This window comes from Manacus candei, unplaced genomic scaffold (assembly GCF_025592945.1).
Source record: "Manacus candei isolate 608988 ecotype Guabito, Panama unplaced genomic scaffold, ASM2559294v1 h1tg000049l, whole genome shotgun sequence".
Lineage (NCBI taxonomy): Eukaryota > Metazoa > Chordata > Aves > Passeriformes > Pipridae > Manacus > Manacus candei.
The window spans coordinates 14,031,137-14,053,495 of record NW_026138097.1 but is presented as its reverse complement, the minus strand read 5'-3'; the positions used below and the strand labels follow the sequence as shown (position 1 = coordinate 14,053,495).

General features: G+C 41.4%; 2 protein-coding genes across 2 annotated transcripts in view; one reads left to right on the top strand and one right to left on the bottom strand.

Annotated features, from left to right (window-relative positions):
- Positions 1 to 297: 297 nt before the first annotated feature.
- GCM2 (glial cells missing transcription factor 2) lies at positions 298 to 5,072 on the bottom strand. The gene is made up of 5 exons (XM_051799212.1): positions 5,031 to 5,072; positions 3,530 to 3,782; positions 3,020 to 3,132; positions 1,423 to 1,548; positions 298 to 1,179 (listed from the first exon to the last, which is right to left on the bottom strand). The coding sequence occupies exons 1-5, from the start codon at positions 5,070 to 5,072 to the stop codon at positions 298 to 300; spliced, it is 1,416 nt and encodes a 471-aa protein (XP_051655172.1).
- A 1,376-nt stretch (positions 5,073 to 6,448) lies between these two features.
- The window catches only part of SYCP2L (synaptonemal complex protein 2 like), a 28,620-nt gene continuing 12,709 nt past the window's right edge, over positions 6,449 to 22,359 (top strand). Inside the window, exons 1-19 of the mRNA XM_051799521.1 lie at positions 6,449 to 6,457; positions 8,758 to 8,877; positions 10,002 to 10,026; positions 11,019 to 11,104; positions 11,237 to 11,325; positions 11,426 to 11,460; positions 12,196 to 12,338; positions 12,804 to 12,856; positions 13,231 to 13,276; positions 14,060 to 14,152; positions 14,249 to 14,309; positions 14,728 to 14,876; positions 15,710 to 15,770; positions 18,199 to 18,317; positions 18,712 to 18,784; positions 18,940 to 18,985; positions 19,618 to 19,663; positions 20,437 to 20,525; positions 22,026 to 22,074. Coding sequence (XP_051655481.1) covers positions 6,449 to 6,457; positions 8,758 to 8,877; positions 10,002 to 10,026; positions 11,019 to 11,104; positions 11,237 to 11,325; positions 11,426 to 11,460; positions 12,196 to 12,338; positions 12,804 to 12,856; positions 13,231 to 13,276; positions 14,060 to 14,152; positions 14,249 to 14,309; positions 14,728 to 14,876; positions 15,710 to 15,770; positions 18,199 to 18,317; positions 18,712 to 18,784; positions 18,940 to 18,985; positions 19,618 to 19,663; positions 20,437 to 20,525; positions 22,026 to 22,074 — 1,392 coding nt within the window. The remainder of the gene's footprint in view (positions 6,458 to 8,757; positions 8,878 to 10,001; positions 10,027 to 11,018; positions 11,105 to 11,236; positions 11,326 to 11,425; positions 11,461 to 12,195; positions 12,339 to 12,803; positions 12,857 to 13,230; positions 13,277 to 14,059; positions 14,153 to 14,248; positions 14,310 to 14,727; positions 14,877 to 15,709; positions 15,771 to 18,198; positions 18,318 to 18,711; positions 18,785 to 18,939; positions 18,986 to 19,617; positions 19,664 to 20,436; positions 20,526 to 22,025; positions 22,075 to 22,359) is intronic.

The following is a 22,359-nucleotide window of genomic DNA, read 5'->3' as shown; positions in this document are numbered from 1 at the left end:
CAAAGGAGGCTGTTGTCTTCCACAAGTGCTGCACCTCCATGTTGCTTTCTCCTAGTTGTGTTTGGGGCTCAGCTCCTTGTACCATTTTAGAGATTGTGTGGGGCTGGTTTGAAATTACATGCAAAATATACTTCACTCAGCACAGCTCCAGAAAGGCACTTTTGGGGAGAAAGGTGTTGTGATGCGCTGCTTCCTGACCTCTCCTCAAATCCCAAACCACTGGGCTTAGCATCCACAGGGTCAGCCCAATAACGTATTTTCCCACCTGCATGTATTTGCCATTTAGGCAACATCTAGTCAATATTCAGCACTCTCAAACCTTAAGGTCTGACCTTCGTGCTCAGCGTAGCTGTTGCCCAGCAGGAGCCCATACCGATAGCTCTCCATGCTCTCAGCTGGTTTGGGCTTTGTAGGGATGGAGTCATGCTGGTAGAGCAGTGCTGACTTTACCATCCCAAAGTCTTCCTGAATCTTCATCCCTGAATAGATAGCACCGGAGACGTTTTCTGCCACGTGGGTGTAGCTCTGGAGGTTTTTCATGTCGCAGAGGTTGTCACTGTATTTCAGCGCAGGCGGCTTGTACGCCTGGTAGGACACCTTGGTGGTGGTGGTGATGACCGTCTGCAACGGTGGGGCTATGGGAGCGGGGCTGGCACTGTACCTGCAGGGATAGTCCCCACTGTAGTAAGCGTGGTTGGCACTTGTTTGCAGCTGTCCGTAGTCACCCTGGTCTCTGCTGCCAGTTTTCCCCCAAGCTGGTTTGAGTCCGTAGTGTCTGCCAGGGTTATCAAAGCTCTTATCGTGGGTAGTCACAGTGCTGTAGTGAGACCCGTTCAGACTGAGGGGGTCTGCATCAGTGGCAGGGCTGGTCAGATCTTTGTAAAATGTTGGGTAAGGGCTAGAGCTTATAAAGGTAGGAACTCCAAACTCGTAGCTGCATGGCCTGGGCATGTAGATCCTTGGATTTGGGCACTTAGGGTATGATGATAGCTGGTCCTCTTGGGAGCTGGCCGAGTCATAAGGTACTTTGTAGAGGTCTGTGTTCTGCAGTGAAGGATAAGACTGGGCTGGAATTGAAAAATTGGAGTCCGTGATGATACCAACTCTTTCTTGGCCATCCATGCAGGGAAAATTCTGTAGGTTATTGGTGTAACTGCTGCTGTCGTGGTACCTTCCTGCCTGACAAGGAGAAGTAGATACTTGAGATTAAGGAATCAATATTGCCCACACACATATTTATCTCAATACTTGTGCTATTGCTTGTTTCTGCCCAGAATTAACAGATGTAGCATAGTGTAAATCTTTTTTTACCCTCGGATCTCCAGTACATGCTTATGACACCTTTCTAATAGAAAAAAAAATTAAAAATAAAAAAATTTTAATTTGTGTCACCTTTTTAATTGACTAATGACTTTGACTTACCTCTGAGTTTAGAGGTCTCTTTTTCTGGGAATGGTGATAAGAGGACATTTGCTTCTTTATTGCACTTCGTCTTGCCTCTGCCTCTGATTTACTCTCTGGCCTGGGGTGGTCATGGACACCTTTAGCCTATTTAGGATTAACAAAGAATTAGATGTGAAAGGGAAGGGGGTGAGACAAGAGAAAGTGCAGTAGGTAATTTAAGAGATAGCCACAGCATGGTTTGTAGTTTGGCACAAGAGAAGAGGGAGGGAAAACTAAACAACAAGGGGTATTCAGTGTAAAAAGAAATAAATAGAATGAATCATGATTTGGAGGTAGATAGAAGGAAAAAATGAGGGAGAAGTTGTTGAGGACTGCAGAGCTGATGGAGGAGCGGACGTATTACCTATGTTTGAGACACTCAGGAGTAGTTAATTAGAACCAAGGGGAAAAACATATACATTTAGTTTCTTTGTTTTTCTGCAGTCCAGTATCTCAGTTCTGCTTTATAAATGTATATATATAAAAATTGTATACATAGGCTTTAAAGAGGTTTCATGCCACAAGATGACAAATATTCTCTTAAAATAATACACCTTCTTGAATAGGACTGAAAATTATATCCTGGAAAACCATCCAAAGATGCTCTGCTATTGAAATACCTGTGGATATGCAGATCTATGTAACCAAAACTATATGGTATCTGATGAAGTAATGTATTCTACATGTCCTTACCCATTACATTTGTCTGAATGCACCAACATATAGTCCCTAATACCAAGTAGGAAGCTTAAAATTGATTTTTAAAACGCTGTCCTTTCTCAAGCAGAAATTAAATTCTAAGCAAGGATTTATCAGCTATTTTGATGGTAAAAGTCATCTGGTTTTGCATGTCTGTAACAGAACATCTGAGTAAGAATAATACAGAATATGGCCAATTTTCTTCCATTTACTGACCGGAGAACAGAATTCACTGTCTGTGGGTCGGGGAAAAAATTCATTTGGCAGAGAATGTAATCTCACGGAACAGAAACCTTATGTTATATTTTTGTTCTAATGTTGCTATAAAAAGAACAAATCAACGGGAAATTTCAGATTTTAGCTTTCTAAATTTCCTTTTTTTCCTCGCAAGATTTTAAATCCTCAAAATTGAAAGGCTAGTTTCACGTGAAGTAGAATTTTCATGTATCAACTCCTGCAGTTTAAGCTAGATTTTTTTTTCCTATTTATTTTAACAGGAAATAAGTATTAAGTCCTTGGAAAAATTCAGTTGTCAGATGTACTAGGGTGCAAGACAATCTTTTTGTTTGTATTTGCATTCTGTAAACATGAGAATTTTAGACATCAATTGCGATGTTATAGTGAAAATTGAATATTGTCAACTCTCAAGTACTGTTTTTAAAAAAACAGCCAAGTGTTATTGTTTCATTTGTTTTTGCCATACTTGTACTAAACAGAAATTCTGTCACGGACCAGAACTCTGCTGTGCTCACCATGTTCAGTGTTAAACACAAAAAAAATATAGCGTGGGAGTAGGAAGAAATCTCTCTCCAGATATTATTTTATATACAGACATAATTTATATATATGTGCACAAATAAATATGCCTGATTTTTACCTGGAAGAATATTGCTTTGCCATCAAGCCTCCAGAAGTTTGTGACGGGATAGCCACTGTGTCCTCGGCAAGGAATCAACTCAAGGGCTGAATTGCAGTTTGGGCAGGCTTTCTCTGTGAATAAAGACAAAGAAACTACTGAAGAGATTGGTTGAAGGCAAGGATGTTTCCTGAGAGTAAACAGAGCTCAAGAGCAGTATGATCAGACTTCACTGAAATTCCAGTTAAAATATATTGTTCAAGGAAACACAACATAGACTACCAAACATAACTGAGTGGTATGAACTAGAACTGCATACTTGATATAAATGCTAATGATGTAAAGGCTTTCAAATCCATTTTCCCTTAAGTATTTACAAATAGACATTGATGAAATTTGTAAATAAATCACAGTCTTTACAATTATGGCTTAGTCTGCCTGCAAGTAAGAGTGACTCCAGTTTAGACATCAAGCCCAGATGAAAGAAATGTGACCCCTTAGGCATCCCAGCTTTCTTTGGCTATCCCTCACTTTGTTGCTTCTGCCGAGCCTTGTCGCATATGGCAGGGCGAAGCTGCAGCCTGGCTCCTCCGGGCAGAGCACAGCTCCTGGCACACACCACCACTCCCAGGCAGGACTTCTTGAGGATCTGGCAGTTGTGGTTGTTGGTGTTGCGCATGGCCCAGCCACTGAGGTGCCTCTGCGCGTTCTTCTCCTCGCTGGAGTAGATGAGCCGCACGTAGCCATCAGGCCATTCCTGGAAGGCATCGAAGTGCTTGGGCTCCTGCAGCAGGGCAAGTGGGGTAGAGGGGCAAGGCAGCAAGGAGAAGAGCAAGAGAATATTATCAGTATATCGCAACCTGATATTTTTGCCCTGTTACAAAACACACAACAGGAAACAAAAGCTTTTTCCATGACCATCCAAGCAGGAGAAAAAGAATTATTGAAAGAATAACTTATTCAGAAACGCTCTAGAAAGGAAAAGGCAGTCTGACCTTCCACGTTTCAAGAGTCAGGATCCTTTCCTCCTTTGCACCACGATCCATAATTACATGGTCTGTTGTCACAGGTGCCTCTTTACAGTGGGGTTACCCAGCTGTAAGGCATCAGCCTGGTTACCAAAACTTACTAACTGGTCTGCCACCAGTGTGCCCAGACGGGACGCAGACCACCCTGATCATGACTGCTGTTAAGTTCTCCTTGTTGTGGGACCATGCACCTGCAGGCAGGAAACTAGAAGTTTTAGCTATGGAATGGTTTCTTAGATTGTATCTGAGTTAAGACTTTTGCTAAGAAACAGAAATAAAAAAAATTGCCCTTGCAAATACAGTTCCAATATGCATAGTGGCTCAAAGAAAGAACATTTCAATTTTGGATTTCACTGGCTTTCTGGAGCTCCTTACTAAAATGTAATTACTAGAACAATGAAAGAACAACTGAGATTGTAAACTGTAAATATTTACAGTCCAAGTAAAGAGTTCCTGCAATGCTTATTTAACATATATATGTACCAGTTGTGAGCAATTCCAATGAAAGCAATAAACTACCAGCATTTACAGTATTAAGACACTCTATAATAGCATGGACTATTAAATTAAATAAACTTGAAGCAGAAAAAAGTTGTAAGTTAGCACATTTAAAGCTTGCAAGTAGACAGAAATTGGAGTGCTTGGTAACATTAAAGTATCACATCAACAAATGAAGGAAATATTTAGATAAGTTAGATTAGAGTAGTAAGAAACAGTTTATTCAAGCTTCTAGTCAACATTTCTTGAACAAGAAAGAAGGAGAAGGAAACTGGCCAAACTGAGCCACAGATTATATTAGGTCTTCGAACACAGCTGGCCAAAGCTGTGTATTGAGTCCGGATTTTTATTGCCAGTCATTTCATAAGGACTGGGGAAAAAAAAAGTGAAAAGGTGCAGGAAAAATAAGGCAGACATAAAACGAAGTTTTTCTCCAACGGAAGGCTGCTCCCCTGTTTCCCTAGTAGCCCACCTCCTCCTCTGTTACCCTCCCACCCACCCGTTACCTGCGGCAATTTGGGGTCGTTGATGTCCCAGGTCTGCTTCATGGCGAGAAGCAGCAATGGGTGATGACTCCCGCTTTTTTATGCCGTCGGGGCGTCGCCCAGTCGGAGGGGAGTTCTCAGCCGGCTCCGCAGGTGGAGCAGCAGCACAACCGCGGCACCTGGGCGGGTAGGTAGGCAGGCAGGGGCTGTGCTTCCCCTCCGCCACGCAGGCGGGTTTCGCTACCCTTACCTGGAGGTGTGTGACGGGGGATAGCCGTGGGGGTTTGGCGCGAATCCACCCCCTAGCACCGGGGGCCGTGACCTCGGCAAATTTGAGCAGGGTCTGGAAGTCTAACCCGGCGGTGGCGGGGCTTTGCCGCTCGCTCCCACAGGTGCTGGGATGGAAGAGGTTATGGGGAGATGGGGACCCATCTCCATCTGGCCGGGACGCCCCTGATGTTGGATTTCGAGCGCGGCTCGGAGCTGCCTGCAGCTTGAAAAGCCTCGGAGAGGGAGGCAAAGGCGCTGAATAACCTGCTCTTTAGATGTAGATGTAAACGAATTCAACATTATTTGGGAGGTTTCCCCTTCGCGCCGTGCTCTATAACACCCAGTTTAAAATGCAAAGCTAGTGCCGGTGTTATCAGCACGTCTTGACTTATTAAAAATTTATAAGCTTTTTATTACCTTTTCTTTTTGGAAGAAATAGCCGATGGGTTGTTTGTGTTTGTTTTGTTGGTTTTGCGGTTTTTTTTTTTGGTTTTGTTTTTTTTTTTTTTTTTTTTTTGTATGTTTGTTTGGTTTGGTTTGGGTTTTTTCTAGGAGGGGCAGGGGTTTCAGGGGGTGGAGGGAGGTTGATTTTTGGTCTGAGAAACAGAAAGAAAAAGACTTGTGCACAATAGCATAGAGACTAAGCCGTTGAACGCCAAGCGCTGCTATCATCCTTTAAACGATCCCACCTGTTCGGAATGATTTTCTCATTCGCTTCCGTCCCCTCTGGTCCAAAATTTACTGGCCTTTACCCTTAGCCGTCCACAATAAGCCCCAGCCGGTAGCAGCAGATGCCGGCTGTGGCACCCCTCGGCAGAGAGCAGCCCCCCTGAGGTTTCTCGCTCCCCTTTTGCACCCTTCGGATCGACCGGGGGCGTCTGTCAGAGCTGCAAAGCCGATCCCCGGGGGCGGGAGACCCATCCCAGATTCTGCACACCTGCGGCTTTTTAGTGCGAGTGCAAGAGTGGTATTTTTCCCCCCCTTCCTTCCCTCCCTCCCTCCCCCCCCAGTGCTGGGTTCTGGCGGGGAAAGAAGAGCTCTCGAAGCCGCGGAAAACGCTGGCGAGGCTCTCCACCCCAAACGCAGGTGTATCCGATAGCAACCAGTTACGGTCGTGCGAGGGCCGTGGGGAGGGTGCGAAGCAGCCCCTGTACCTTCTCCCGTGCGCCATGGCCCAGGTAAGCGCCGATCCCGGCACAGGAGAGCCAGGAGACGGCTGGGGGGGAGCGGGCACGGAGGGACGGACGGACACACCGCGGTGCCCGCGGGACTCCCCTGCGGCTTCCAGAAACCTTCCGTTTGGATGCGTGGGGTGGTTTTCCAACTCGGAAACTAAGTAAGGGAAATCAGTCTTTTGGGAGAGAGGGGTTGAGTAAGTGGACTTCAGCTTTTGGACAGAATAAGTGTTTGGTTTTGGGGTGTTTCTGTAGGAGAGGATTTTTTTCCTGTATTTTTCACTTCTTTTTAAAGGAAGAAAAAAGTGAAGAACGGAATAGAGATGTGAGTGGCAATATGGCAGGCAGAGCAGAAGACTATGTAAGGATCCTTTAAATGTATCCTTAGCTTTATCTTACAAATAGTTATATATGTATGTTTAAAGGTGCATTTCTTAAATGGATATGGCATGACCTAGAATTTTTATTAATTTAATATGGGAAGTGTAGCAGACTCCTTAGTCTTTTCCCTAGTAAGTGGGAAGAAGTTATTGTAAGAGTTTTGAGATGTGTAAGAATTACAAACTGGGCGCATCAAAGGAATGTCTTATTCAGTATCTTTTAAGATTTTTCAGTTAAAAGGGTTCTGTCTCTTTTGGAGGTTGACTGATGTTTCACCTTCAGATGTAACAATAAAATAAAAGTAGAGAAACAAATAAAGTTAAACAAGTAAACAAAAAGCCTGCAACTTTTAAAATAGCATTACAAGTATTTTCTCATAATTAGTGCTGCAACAATTTTAATACCCATTTATTTAACTCACTAGTTGTTTCCTTCCCTTCCCTCTGCAGCTTGAATCACTTCTCACTGATGCCTTTAAGGGGAAAGGATTTGAAAAAATAAGCGAACTGCTTCAAGAGAGAGAAGTAGAGCCTCCCCAGAAATACAGTGAATCTCTTTTTAGCCAGCTAGACAAAGCACTGAGAAAGGCAAGTATCATAAATAATCTCAACCATCCAAACACCCAAGGGTATCAGACTAATGATGCACAGCACCCTGTGTTTCTGTAGGAGCTGGACAAGAATGAATTCCAGAATGTTTCACTGCTGCTGAAATGTATTCAGGTCTACTTTAAAAGTGATTTCCAAGAAGGGAAGAGTTTGTTTATTGAGCAAGGACTGGTAACAAAGATGAGTATAATGTTATATGCAAGTTACTAATGTGATTTAAAGTTGCTTGCATCAGAAAAAGAAGGAAGTGAAAACTAAAGAATGGCTTGTTGGCCATGCAGAAACATATTTTAAAAATATATTGCATGAGCTCAATGGGGAAAAAAAATACTGTCTTTCATTGCTTTTGGTGCAGCAGCCAATATTATGGTTTCACTTATTACCTGACTTAGTGGATTGTGGGTTTTGGGGTTTTTTTTAAGCTGACAGTGGAAGGAGAGGCAGAGTTTTGATGATTCCCACTTGTGAAATGATGTAAAATTTCTAAATGCATTTTAAATGCTCCAGCAAAATACAGTATTAGTTATAGAACTGATGAGCAGTTTGTGCTTTTATAATTTTAAGACCTGACATACTCTTTACGAAGATCCCTTTTTAGATATGTAGCAAACTAGATGCATTTAATCTGCAGTTGCATTTTATCTTCTGGTAGAATGGCACAATACTGATTTCAGCTGGTAATACTTGTAGTAGCAGAAATGCACTTGTGCTGAAGATGAATAATACCTGGACCTAGCACAGCTAGCAGGGAACAGTTAACAAATGCTCTCCATTTCCAGAGTTCTACCAAGGAGTCCTCAGTTCAAAATATTGTAATCCTGCCTTGTAATTATGCTTTTCAGGGACACAGTTATTCAAAATTCCTGTATGGAGATATATTAATGAAGTTTCCCTGATCTGAGCTCTGTACCTCCAGTGAAGCATAGATTTCTATTTCGCCACGTGTGGCTATGCAATATATTTAAAACCATGAAGTATTAAAATATTTACCTTGAAAAAGCTCGAAAAATTTTTAAAACATTATTTTGCTGTGAATTGATGTTCTGTAGAAATCATGTGGTTACCATGCCATTAGTAGCATGCATTGTGCCTAAACAACAAGAGTGTGTGCCTTGGACAACAAAGGAGGATAAAAGGAGGGTTGGGGAGGGAAGAGGGGAATGTCACTTTTCATGTCCTCCTAGCAAAATTTGAGCTCCTTAACACCATGTAGCTTTTGACACAGTATGTAACTCAAGTTTTAAGAGTAAAACACTGTCTGTAAAGTTTCCTGAAGACATATATAGTTTAAGGATTATTAACTCCTCTTCCCAGATTTTAACCAATTCTTTTCACTTTTACCTGGTATCTTGGTTTGAAAGAGCAAGAGCATCTGTGATCCTCATCAACCCAAATGAGAATAAATTTTTTGAAGACTTCTTTGACACTGCATTGGTATGTATGTGCCTTGAGGGGATAGAAGGGTTGCCTATATTGGATAGGAAAGCCATTGTTTGCAAACAATTTCCAGTTAAAAAATGAATAGTTGCATGGACCTGGGAGTGAGCCTGGGATGCAGTCCAGATGGTGCTGGTGGGGAGTGCCCAGGAATATGCTCTGGGCTGGCATCAGGCTGAGATTTGACACAACCTGGGAGAAGCTACTAAAGGGCTGCAGTGTTTTCTGATTTTCTAACACGAAGCCAAGTGTTTGTTTTTGCAGAAAATTTTTCAAGAAGTTCTGATGCATTTTGTAAATAAAGGCTTTTGTGCTGAAGCTCTCTTTAAAAACCACAAGTCAGTAATATTGAGCTGCACTTTACTTGTAAATGTGTTTTACCCAAGCTGTTCCTCCAAGTCTTGTTGTCTGTAGCTTACTAGAACCGTGTCACTTTTGTGACACAGTTTGTGCATCAGAATTCATATCAATACTTATGACTCATTTTCTGATAAAAGATATTTAAGCTGAATCAAAGTTCCTTCTTTCTCTGCTCACCACACCGACATACCCGATTTTTTTTTTTTTCCAAAATTTGATCTGTCTTCCCAGTACATTTCTTCCACATGCTTTTGTTGTGGAGAATGAAGTGTTTTGTTCTGCGGGGATTTGGGGTTGTTTGTTTGTTGTTTGGAGGTTTTTTAACTTTTATTTTTATTTTTCCTCAAGGGACTTCAACACCTTCAGATATACGTTGTGACATATAGTACTGTAGTGTGGAAGCATGAAATGTGCTTGTACATAAGCCCATAGGTGTAATAAAATAAAAGAAGAATGCCACGATGTGGCTTTTCCAGGGAACCTATGGGCACTGCACTCTCAAGTGCTGCTGAAATCCCTGGGGAAAATGGGTGCTTTGCTATCTTTACCCTCCCTGCATAATGCCAACCTGTATGATTAGGGTCATCATATGTGACATGCCTGTGTCAGGTGGTCCTGCTTTTCCTGATGTGGATACACTAGTGTTTTATGTTATTTAGCCCTTGAGAGTTGGGGGGGGGCATAAACACCTTGGCACTTTGAGTACTGCTGTTCTTAGGTGATAGTGTGTTAACGAAGGCTTCCTTTACTGTTTCCATCAGGTGATTTGCAAATGCAGTAATGAAGGTCAGTATTTTTTTCCTTCCATGCCTTGATGTCCTGTATCTTAGTCTCAGGAGCATGTTTCTTAATTCTGCTTGAACTCTGTCCCTTTTCTCTTCTCCCTTCCACTTCCTACCTCTCTGCAATATTTTTTTTCTTTTAATCCTCCTTCTGATTTCTCTTCAGTTAATTTTCATTAACATTCACATCAGAGCACAAAACCTTTTTCCATTTCTCTTTGCTTCCTTGTTTTGTACAAGTCAAAAAAAAAAAGATCCATCTGTGGTATCTTGCTTAAATGTTCAGCATCAAATAATTCACTTGATCAGAATAAGTGGTGCTTCTGAAAGGGGTTCAGGCTTGAGGATCTATTCTCACCACATCTGTTTGTACTGGCTTGAGAAGTTCTTTCCTTGCTGAAGGCAACCACCTCCACAGAAAACCATGGTAACTCCTTCAGCTTACTGAACTAGACAGAGGGATGTCTGCCTGTCTCTCATTCATTTCAGCAGCAAAATTTTGTCTGTGGCTGCAGCTGGCTTTCTGTTAGGGCAGGGGAGCAGGTGCTTTCAGAAAGTATCTGTATGCCCAAACGTCCAGTCTCACAAGTCATGTAAAAATAAAGTATTACACTGTGGACCAGGTAATGTGTGCTTATTTGTCCTTGTGGCTTATTTTAGTGGGAGCAGAGTGCGCGTGAGCATCTTCTGGTTAGTACTTTACTGGTTTACTCTGTTGATTTTGACAATCATTCTAATTTTCTCTTGTGGTTAGGCCTCTTAAAATAATTACCCAGGTCAGCAGTTAATGTATCTGCAGCTTTATTTTTTTTTTTTTTTACATAGAAGTTACCAGTTCCCTTTCTGTCTAGGATTAGATGGTTAGAAGCTTTGTTTTAAAATGAACTTACAAGTGGGATATTTTTACTCCAACACAGCAAACTGTAGTTGCTTCAGCTGTCTTTTATATGGAGACCAGCCCATTTCTAGCTGTAACCTTTCAAAATATTTTTCTAGGGAAGAAAGATCTGTTGAATTTATTTTTACCTGAGCTAGGGCATCTAGTGACAGAAGCAAATCTTTGCTGCACTCTGCATCTGGAGGTAAGATTCCTACTAAGAGGAGAAAATTAGATGCATTTGCGCACAAGTGTGTGTAATTAGAAAATATGGGGAAAATGAATAATACTGAGTTATTTCCCTTCATTTTCTGCCCCTTCTTTTGCGGGGAGAAAGGCTTTGAGGACCCTTAACTCTATACTTGACAATGTCACACGGGAAGAGAGAAAGCAATTCCCTCTGTCTGAGGAAATGTGCTCGCTCACGTAAGTGATTTTCCTCCTAGCTCCTGTAGCTAAATGCCATCTTCCCTCCAATAGGAATTAGTTTTTTTCACTTTTAACTTGTGGCATTATGTTGTTTCAGGAAAGACCTTGCCAAAACTATTCTGGAGGTTGGTGGTAAGAAATTTTTAGTGGTTATTCTTATTGATTTCTCCAGCTTTACCTTATCTATTTATTGTAGGTGAATTGTAATTTAAATTATTTACTTGTCAAGAGTTGACTTTTAGGGAGGAAAATCACATAGTACTTTGAGAAAATATTAATAAAAAATTGGTAAATGCAGCAATGCCTTAGTTTTTTCTGGTTGGTATTAGTAATGTGTATTAACCAATAAGACAAGCTAAACAGATGTATGTAGAAAAGTAATCAGATCAGCTTTACATACGTGTTTTAAAAATACGCTGGCCGTTAGTCTTAAAAAAAATAAATTTGAATTACTTTGCCCAGATGTGGACAAACTTCAGTTTACAAGGTTTATAGCCTCTTGAGTGAAGTCTTTTTCTCCTAATAATAACACTTTCTAGAGTTTTGCCATGATATATGGAATGTAACTTAATCCTAGTGAGTTAGTGATAAGTCTTTGCTCTCATCCCCTTCCTGAACCCCAAGAAAATTTCCCAGTGCACTTGTGTGTTGTGGTTTGCAGCACTCCATACTTGACCTCACTGAGTCGGGGGAGCTGAGGATGCCTGGAGCTAACACTTAGCTGTCAGCCTCCACAGTTCTCTAGGTAGAACCAAAGCTAGATGATGAATATGACTGTGTGGTATATAAGTACAAGAGTGGCAATGCTATAACACTCTCTTATGCCAGAGGGATGATATTTATCCTGTGCTTATGTTTATTGTGTAGATTATGACCTCCAGGTTGCCCTTTCAGAAGCACTTTGTAGGTTAATGATAAAAAAATGGAGAGATGACCTTGTTCACCACTGGTTTGAAGATAACTATCTTGCTGAAGCTTTCAAAGAGATCAAGGACAGAGAATTTGAGACGGTGAGGGTCCTTGTTTTGAAAACAACATACTTGACAAGTCTGTATAGGGGCTAGTTTTGGTTGAGTTCAGTCAGGATGTCCTTGTAAGAAGTTCCTACAAAACTGACTTTATAAATACACAAAGTTACTTAGTTATTGAATTATTTGTGGATGGTGTGTTTTGGTTTTTTTCTATAATGACACATTGTTAAAATAGCTCTTCTAAGTTATTTTACTTACAAAAAAGTAAAATAAAAATTATAATAAATAATAAAACATAAATAAGTTTATGTTTGAAGGCTCACTGGTAGTAAATTGGGTCCAACCATTTGTAGCAACGTGAGTGTTTCTTCCTCAGGGGCCTTTGGCATCACACTGACTAGTTAAAAGCTTCTAACTGGAGTAGAAGTCACACAGCCCGATAGAATAAGTATTTGCAAAGGAAATGCAGCCTGACTTTTTAATAATATGTCATTTGTCTTGAAGGACTGCAGAAAATTTCTTAACCTGCTGAATGAAAGGCTTGGGAATGAAAGAAGGTAAGCTGGGGACCAACAGAATAAACTGGTGCCCTCACTACTGCAGAGGGGAATAAACAGGATTGTAATTTGAGTTGGGTGATATTAAAAAGAAAAAAAAAGGATTTACGTCACATGTGAAGAATTAAATTGTTCTTAAGAAGGACATTTTATTCATTTTTATGGTGGTTTTTTGAAAGTAAAATCAATGAAGATAATGCATCACTACTAAAATACTATGGCCTCTTAAGCTTCTCCAATATTAATTTACTTTTAGAAATATTTTAATTATTTCTTGAACAATAAGATTGGTTATACTAATCTTATGAAAAATAAGATGATTTAAGTCAGGCTCTGATGCTGAATGTATCATGTGAAGTCTGCTTTTTTTCCAGAGTGTATTCTTTTCCATGCATATCTGCTTTTGCTGACACGAAGGAGGTAATAGCCCGTAAAGCTCTGACACGTTCCCTACACTGTTACTACTGCTGAAATGTTGATTTTTGCGGTAATTGTTTTTCCCCCTCCCTCTTTTTCATTGAAGAGCTCAATTTCTTAAAATGTAGAGTGTAACCTTCTATACTGGTTGGAAAGTTTGCTTGTTTGTCACTTAGCTCCCAATTTACAGCTGCTGACTTTGCTTTTGTATCAGCCAAAAGATAGAGGCAGCGCTTCTCTTCATGGTGATGACAGAAGGGAGAGCTCTAAAAAGAAACAGGAGGACAGGACAATGTTGATTCCTCCAGCAGAGCTGTTCTCAGAGTGCCAGAAAACAAGATTAGCCTGATGCCCATGTAGGAGAAGTCAGAGTTGCTGATCCTGCAGATTGCTCTAGTGGTCTTTAGTACGTGTACTGTGGCACCGTTCCTGGCAGTCATATCGAATCAACAACATGTAAATGGAAGCCAGTTCCACTGTTTCTGATTATTTCAACTGCTCAGAAACAGAAACAACTCCTATACCCTCTTCCTGGCACAAACATGTGGGTGTTTGTGTGCTGCCTTTCCCTTGGCTGATACAGAGCTGTGTCTGATATGGGTGTGGTTGGGTGAGCAGTAGCCTCACAGTTCGCAGGTTGATCTGAACTTTTATTTCTGCAAGATGTGCACATGGGTACACAGATATGTAAGGCAACACTTCCCAATTTTGTCTCATTAAAGAAAACTGAGAGTGATACAGCAGTTGTGGGGCGTTTCTGGGAACAGTACCGCTCTTCTTCCCCAGGTGAAGAAGCCATCAGATGAAAAACTGGAGGAGTTTTGGATTGACTTCAACACTGGCAGCCAGAGTGTGACTTTCTATGTGGATAGTAACGAGGTAATGGTAACAGCAAGGCCCAGGTGGCTTTGGGCTCAGCCTAAGGCTGTAGGCACTCACTTAGCCCTTCTGACATGTTGGCTTTGGTTTTCAAAGGGCTTTCTTTGGGACTCTGTGAGGCTGTCAAAAGAAGCTGTCAGCAGTTACAGGCTGGAGGGTAAGATTTTCCAACTGACGTTGTCTTCTCTCTGGCTATGGGTTCATGAGACACATGGGGTCAGCCTAAAATCTCAGCACCACTGTGTCTTCTCCTCCCTCCTTGCCTTTGATAGTCATCTTGCACTAGCTCTGCTTGTTGGACTATGTGTGGGCCCACTGAGCACAATAACTTACTCTCCCCTACCCAAGCAGGACAGGTTAAGGTATCAGTTTATAGATGTCCTAGGGAACAGCATAATCATCAAGATCACCAATGGGAAGGAAATGAGTGAACAGAGTAACTGGAAATGCATAGGCAAGATGTAAAAGAGACTGTTCTAAAAGTTCCAGACACTTATTCAGTTATTTTGTGGTCGAGAGAAGTATGTCTTGATCTAAACCAGATTTAATTGCCTTTTATTTTATTTTCTTCTCAGAGGATGATGGACAAAAGATTGTTAAAATTTTTATGAAGAAACCTGCTGCTCTTACCAGAACAGAAGCAACCAAAATCAAACTGATTTTCAGTGCTGAGTTTGAAATCTTAGGTGTACTTAAAAAAGTCCTGGGTGATGAAAAATTTATGGTAAGCTCTTAATATGAGGGTTGGGGTTTTTTCTAAACTAGATTTTGCACTGGGCAAAACCATTCAGATTTCTGGGGTTTATGTTTGTGTGGTATCTTTGTTTTTTTTTTCCATACCTCTTTATTATATATCTGTCTTTATAACACTCTATATAGATGCTCTTAGCTTTGACCTGCAAGAGAAATTAGGCATCTTAGTAATGAAGTTTCAAAGGACTCAAAGTTATGGTTTAGAAGCTGGAAGGTTAAACTGATTTGTTAATGGATTTTATGTATTACTTTTGCTGAGCTTCTACAGTAGAAAATAAAGCCTACGGCATTTAGTTGTGTAACTTGAAGTCTAAACATGCTCTTACATATAGCTCCAAGTGTTGCATTGCACAGGATGAGCAAATTGTTACATAAGAACCTGGAAAAGAGAATAGGTGTGCTGCAAGATGCAAATCTTAGATTGACTTTGTAGCTAGTACTTCTAGATGAAGAGTAGAGTACTTCTAAAACCTAAAGTTTTTCTTCTAAGCCAATGTAAAAACATGGGCAATGTGTGTGACTTTTTTTTCTCAAATGTTAATACAGTTAATTTTTTACTCGTAATTGATCCACAGACTATGGAGATTGCAGAAAACCTTTGGCAACAGTAAATAACCATGATATGGGGGCTGTCATTTGCCCTTGCAGGAGCCAAGACCTTTCCAAATTATCAACACAATTAGCATCCAATTATTTGTTGCTGGCAATTACCAACTGTTAATTTTGTTATTAAGTAGTTGACTTTACTAGATAAAGATGACTTTTTAAAGATCACTTTCACATGACATTAATTCACACCAGCAGATAAATGAGACTGAAGAGAAGTCTGTCCATGCTGGGAAGCAAGCCAGGGAGAATGAAACAGGTGATTTTTTTTTTTTTATTATCGTGTTATTTCATTAAATTTAAATATCTCAATTTTCAAATTATTGTTTTCAATTGCAGTCCACAGCTTGCAGTTAACCTCATTTAAAAAGAAAAAAAAGAAAAAAAACAAAAACAAAACAACAAAAAAAACCCCAAAACAAAAACAAACCAAACCCAAAACAAGCAATACCCAAACTCAATCTTCTACTGTTCCTTGTCTTGTGAGCTTGGTAACTGGTGCTCATGGCAGATACTGAGTCCCTCTAGCCCAGGGAGTGCGGACTGGGCACCATGGGCCATGTGCTGCTGGTATTGCACGGGCAGGGGAACTGCTCGGTGATACAGGACCTGGATTTGGATCTGGCAGGCAGCCTTGCAAGGCACATCTTGGCTGCTGGCTGCCCACTGATGTGCAAAGAGTGTGCAGTAGTGTTTTTCCATCTGCAAGTGCAGTGGAATGCATCCTTCTGTCCTCCCCTCTTGCTTGCTCAATGCCTGGTTTCTGGTTTGGCCATGCTGTGTAGGTGCCTTTGGAAGTTTGCCTGTGGAAGGGGACAGTGGCATCGGTGTGGCCATGAAAGCACAGGTTCTCTGATGGATGAGTTCTTGCACCTTGGCCTTTAACAAGCTCTCCCCTGTACAATGAGGTGCATGTGGTGAGGCAGCCTCTACCAAAGCTTTCTGCAGGGGAGTGGCTTCCGTTTCTTCTAGACAAGGTGATGTGCTAGAAAGTGGTGTGCTCCAGTCCCTTTACCCCACCTGGAGTGGATGATGCCCTGGAGATGCCTGGTGCTGTTGTGGAAGAGCAGCAGGGGGAGCAGAAATGCTCACCTGTAGTCCCTGTTTGTAGGTAAAGATGAGCAGCAGCTCATCTCTGCAGGTGTCCTGCTGCTGTGTGAAGTGGCATTGTCAGTGCTGCCATGAATACCTTGTGCTGTAGGGCTGTCTTTGTGTGTGCTCCATCTACAAGTGTATCTGTGTGCCTTACAGAAACAAAGGCTCTTAGCTGGACCAGGAATAGCCATTAGTTGCTTATTCTCATCAGCCTATAGCCAATGCTTTGTATTTCTTTGAATTGGGCACGTTAGGTTTTCCATCATCAAATGGTGTAATTTCCTGTGCTGCCAATGAGCGTCTGCAAGTTATCTGAGGATCATTTGGCTGAGTTTAATTATGTTCCAAATATTATAGATGTCAAGGGAGCTCAGAGCCTGAAGTACAGATGTCATGTTTGGGTGTCTGACCCAAAGGAGGGTCTATAAGGCCTGTACTTGTGCAAGAACAAGAGAAAGTAACTCCTTTCTTTCCTTTTATCCCCCTCTGAAATTCTTCTGTAAATCCCCACCATGGCTGTGACCCACAGTTTAATGAAAAGCTACTTTCAGCAAAAAAGGCAGGAGATGTGCATGATCAAAATTGGTTTGAAACAGGAAATGTTTTCTCAGACTAATATTGGTATCAAATTATTTGGAAGGTGGCGCTTTTTTTTTTCCCTATAGTGATCTTTTATCTTTGAAGATTGGGACTTGTTCTTGCTGCAAAACTGACTGTATTTCAGGTTTTAGAGTGATTACTTTTTGTGTGGATCACTCCGTGGTGTAAATTGCTTGACAGATATTTCCACATCTCCTAAAGCTGTGAACTCACAGCTCTTTCTACTGCTACCACCCACTGTCTTAGAATCAAATCAAGTTTGAAGAGCTCTTAGGATAGTTAACATTTGTTTCTGTGACAATATTAAAAGCAAATTTTTATTTTCATCTAAGTTATTATGCACTTAAGGTTTTTCCAAGTGAATACTTGAAAGAACTACTTCCAGCTCTAAATATCTGAGGCCCTAACTTCTTCAGTAGTCCTTCCCATTTTCCTCCAGTTACAACCTAAAATGAGCTAGAATGGTAGTCCTCCAGATTCTGGAGGCACAGGTGAGCTTATTCCTTCATCAGTGTCCACTGTAATGCACGCAGAGGTACAAGGTGGGCACTGCAACTTGAAACAATCAAGGAGTACAAAGGGCAGAAGGTAGTAAACCTGTAGTGAAACATTTTGCAGTGCCTGGGAGAGATTCAATGAAGGGCAACAGAGACGGTGGAAGATCCCACTGCTTTAGTCAGACACAAACGGTTGTTCCATCTCTTCCAAAGCTTAGGAGTTAAGGTAGCGATAAGATGATAAACTTCAATGTATTTGTACAGTATGAGGGGCTTACATGGGGAAGGTTCAAGATACTGTTTTTTTAGCATTGCAATTCTGCACTGGGTAATTTGGAGATGGTTGTTTTTGTTCTATTAAACACGATCTTGAGATGTTTGTGCCTGGTAAGTTGTACTGTTACAACTTATGCATGAGTGTAATAATGGAAAAGGCAGGTAGTGAGTGTGTTCAGTTACTGCAATAGCATTCTCACACTGGTTGCTGTTCTGCAGTGATAGCTGAGTCTTCTAATGCACAAAGGAGGAAAGATCCCTCAAATTCTGAAAACATGGAGACTTTATCAGACAACTTAACCTCTGAGAAGAGCCAGCAGTTAACACACACAGTAGCAGTAAGTGTTTGGTGTATGGTGGAATGGTCCTTGTGCCCCTTTTCCCCCTTCTCCAGTCTGCTTTTTTATAGGTGGGGCTAAAACCTTCTTTCAAAGAAAACTGGTTTGTATCCAGTCAGCCCAAACATATGTCTCCAGAGCTGCAATTTTGACAAAACTGCTTTAAAAAGAAAAAAAAGAAATTTTACTTCCTCTTGTAAGGGGATGGTGGGATGCCCTAAGTGAGAAACCCATGATATCACTTATATGCAGCCTAAAATGTTTTTATGTGTGGACAATGATGAATGTGTCATCCAGCTGTCGTCACAGACTGGCACTGAAAATCTGTTTCTAAAAATCCCCACTTTTTTTATTGATCATATGTACATTCTGTTCATGGTTTCATGTCTCCGAGCAGAAAATGGTGAACTCTGGTGTTGCCGTGGTTACAGTGAGCCAGCAAACTGACCTGGAAGATGCTAACCAAGGCTCAGGTCAGGCTTCAGTTCCTAAAGTCTGATCCAGTTCAGTGTCACCCAGATGACATGTTGAAGCACCTGCTTTTGTGGGCCTTACAGCAAAAGTAGATAAAGATTTCATAGTAGCGCAGAGGCTAAAGCTATAGTTTCTTTGCCTTCTTCAGCAAAAAAGTCCAAAACTCCATCTCCAGGAATGAAAGCTAAGCCTAGGTGAGTGTCTTGCAGACGAAAAGTTGCAAAGGGGTTTTTTGTGTGTGGGGTTTGGTTTTTTGTTCCCTTCTCCTGGGGTTTTATTGCATATGATTTTGAGGCTTATTCCATCACTTATTAAATTAAAAAAAGATTCTGTTTTTCAGCCTGGATAGTAAGGCTGGATGCCTAGAGTTACAGCACTTTGGAGATGCTGAACAGTGATGCTGAGTTACTAGCTTGGCAGCTGCTTTGGTGTCACTTGTTTCTCATCAGAGATTTAATCCAAATGCAAGGTGATCACACAGCTAACTTAAGAGTTTAACTTCAGCTATGTGTGTAGCTTTTGCTATTAACTGGAGCTCAGCAAATATGAGGCTATTCATAATGGGGAACATGACTTTTGTGAAAGATCATGTGAATTTGAATTCTCCTTGGCATCAGTTACACCTTTCTTTTCCAGAGCTTTGGAGGACAGAATTCCTTGTAATTAAGGAGCTGGACTTCTGTAGAGTTACTGACTGACTTTCTTCCTTACACACCTAAACCATTGCTTTGATGCTAATTGGTGCAAGTTTTTTTTTCCCCTTACTACTTCACAGACTTTTTGGTCTCTAAATGAACAGCTCCCTCATGTGTCCTCTTGTCCCCAGTGAGAAGCCCCTAGAAGAAGAATCCAGGGAGGAGGAAACATCAAAGGTATGTTTGCCTTGGGGATCACCTGAGTGAAGAGATACGGGGCAGGGAAGAGATGTTCTGGTGGAGTTGCAGAAGAAAGCTGGGATGGGTTGACCCACTGATGCCCTTGAGCAGTGTACTGAGTCCATGCAGTGTCATACCTGATGTGATGTGCTGTTTAGCACCAGGAGTGAGCTGCAGAGGCAACAGCTACCAACCTCAGTCTAGAGTGGCCCAACCAGTTAATTCGAGCTCACTGGAGTGTATTCAGCACATATGCCCACCCCACAGCAGTGTGTTGTCCTTGTGTCTAGGAGTACAGTGGTGTGTGGGCATCCAGACCGGCTGTGTGGGGGACAAACTCACATGTCACAAGACTTGCACGCTGTCTGCAAGAGCAAATGTTTGCTTGCTGAATGGAACCTAGCCTTGGAAGTCTACAGACGTGTTTATTCACTTTTGTCTGAGCTCTAATGACCCTCCCATGACAGGTCTAGTGCTAATTTTAGATTTTTAAATAAAATTAAATTTTTTTTAACTGCCGGTTCAAATGCTTTGTAACACTTGCCCACTCTGCAGTGAATTCAAAGCTTTTGAACTACTTTTTGTAATCCCACCCTCTTGCCCCCCCCCAGCTGTGGGAGTTCGTATACTCTCTGATAGGGAAAAACTGCAGGCAACAGTTGCGCCTGGATAGTAGTTGCAGTAGGAGGAAGGAAGTTTCCTGGCACACCTTATCTCTGCTTTTAGCAGGCTCTTGGATAAAAACATGACTTTGGGTATTGTCGTTTTAGCTCCTGGAACTCCCTCTTTTTCCAAAGGATGTTGCCTGGGAAAAGAGAAACAGGAAAACAAGTTTGGCCAAGCAAAGGGCTGAAGACAGGTATGAGCCCATGCAGAGACTGATGTACCAGGTGACTTTAGACCATTTCTAGTCCTCATGGGTGGGGGTGTCCCCATGGTGTGGGCTGTCTGAACAGAACAGGTAGTAAAACAAACAGGAGGCTATGAAGGGTCACAACTTGTCTCAATAGGACCCTTTGGGTCCCCAAAGTGATGAACACTTCAGAAACTAACCCTACTCTGCCAAAAATGACCTCTACCTCTGTGATACTATGTCACATTGACTCTTACGTTTTTCCTTACCCAAATATAATCCTCCCATCCTCCAGTGAGTAGAGTTATGAGTGTCAGCCTCTTTCACAAAGCTTTCTTGGATATTGTTCCAATATCCAGTGTCATGTGTGCTAGGGTTCCAGGGCAGTCTTTCTCTGTTTGTCTCCTCACATCCAAAGCTAGTGGCAGTGTGAGCAGAAGCACTCGAGGGGCTGGGGCCACTGCAATCTGAAAGTCTGACACGTGGCTTATTCCTCCTGTGGTCTCTGCCAAGTGTTGTGTTCGAGTTAATGCCTTCTGCTGGGTGGAAGAGCAAATGAACTGTATGTGAGGATCTCTGCTGCTGTTCTGGAGCTTCCTTGAGGCTTCCTGCTTTGGCCTACTGACTCTTAGCTCAAAAAAACCCCACGAGGGCTTAGATGAATTTTTTGATTGATTGTACATAAGAATAGGAAAACTTGATGCAGAACTTCATCAGGACTACAAGTTGTGTGTTTTAGGACCAAATAATTTGGTGCCACAAATACCAGTTTTAAAACAGGAGTAGCATTGTAGAAGCTAGAGGTGAAGAACTACTTAGTTTGGTCATTCTGCTCCCTCTAGTGTTTCGTCTGGAAATGAGCGTGTCCTTCCCTCAGGAGGGGAGGCTTTAACGAGGAGCTCAGTTCTTTGGTTTTCCCGTTCTTTCACTAATAAAGAGAGGGTGTACTGTTTGCTGAGCAATAGTTCTAGGATTTTTTTAAATAGTTACAATTTGGAGAAAGCAATAAAGGTACAGTTAAGTTTAAATGTTGAAAGACATGAAACCAAAATCTAGATGTACACAGAGAAGTAATTAGAGAACAAACATCGAATATTGGAATTTTCAAAAGGCAATTACATGGATTTTTTAAAAAATGCCTCAGACATTATATTTCCATTACTTATTTCTTCCTACCGCGTACTCTTATTGGTGATGTGGGGGGAAAATGTCCAATATGTAAACAGGGATAGACTAATTTGTATCTTTTGAATATTTCTCCTAAAATAAGAGTTAAAATTGATAGATTGAAAGTCAAGACAGAGAACAAGAAAACTAGGTAGAAAAGGGGAAAGTATTTTTGTGGAAGCTGTGAAAGCAGTCCATTTAGTCACAGAAAGTGTTTGAACCTGTAGTGGGAGAGTGGGACAGAAACAAACCACATTGTCACCCCCATAATCTTAGTGAAGTTCTACAAGGTGATTCTTCATGGTTGTATGTCACTTCCATATATATGTTGTCTTGCAGGAAGGAAGTCTTTGACTTTGAAAACTCAGACTCTTCAAGTCACGAAAAGGTAAAGTTGAGAACAGAAGTTGTTAAGAGCTACGGTCCCAACTCAACACCTAACAGAGTAGTAACTTGCAGGAGGGGACATAGTTCGCTGCAGAAATGCTGTAAGGATGGACACACTGTTGTAGCAAAACAGACAACTGGGAATCTAAGACTTTTTTTGTTTGTGTGGTGGAAGTGGATTTTTTTTTTTTTTTTTGAGTAGGGAGAATGCTCATCACTGCTTGAATTTTGCGGTGGGTAATGTATGATATCACCAACAGAAATCTGAGCTGTTGCTTGAGTGAGG

Excerpts from the sequence above, each read along its gene's own strand:
- GCM2 (XM_051799212.1), bottom strand. The coding sequence starts at position 5,072 with ATGAAGCAGACCTGGGACATCAACGACCCCAAATTGCCGCAG. Across the intron at positions 3,783-5,030 it reads ACGACCCCAAATTGCCGCAG|GAGCCCAAGCACTTCGATGC; the intron begins GTAACGGGTGGG and ends GCCCTGCTGCAG. Across the intron at positions 1,180-1,422 it reads AGAGACCTCTAAACTCAGAG|GCAGGAAGGTACCACGACAG; the intron begins GTAAGTCAAAGT and ends TCTCCTTGTCAG.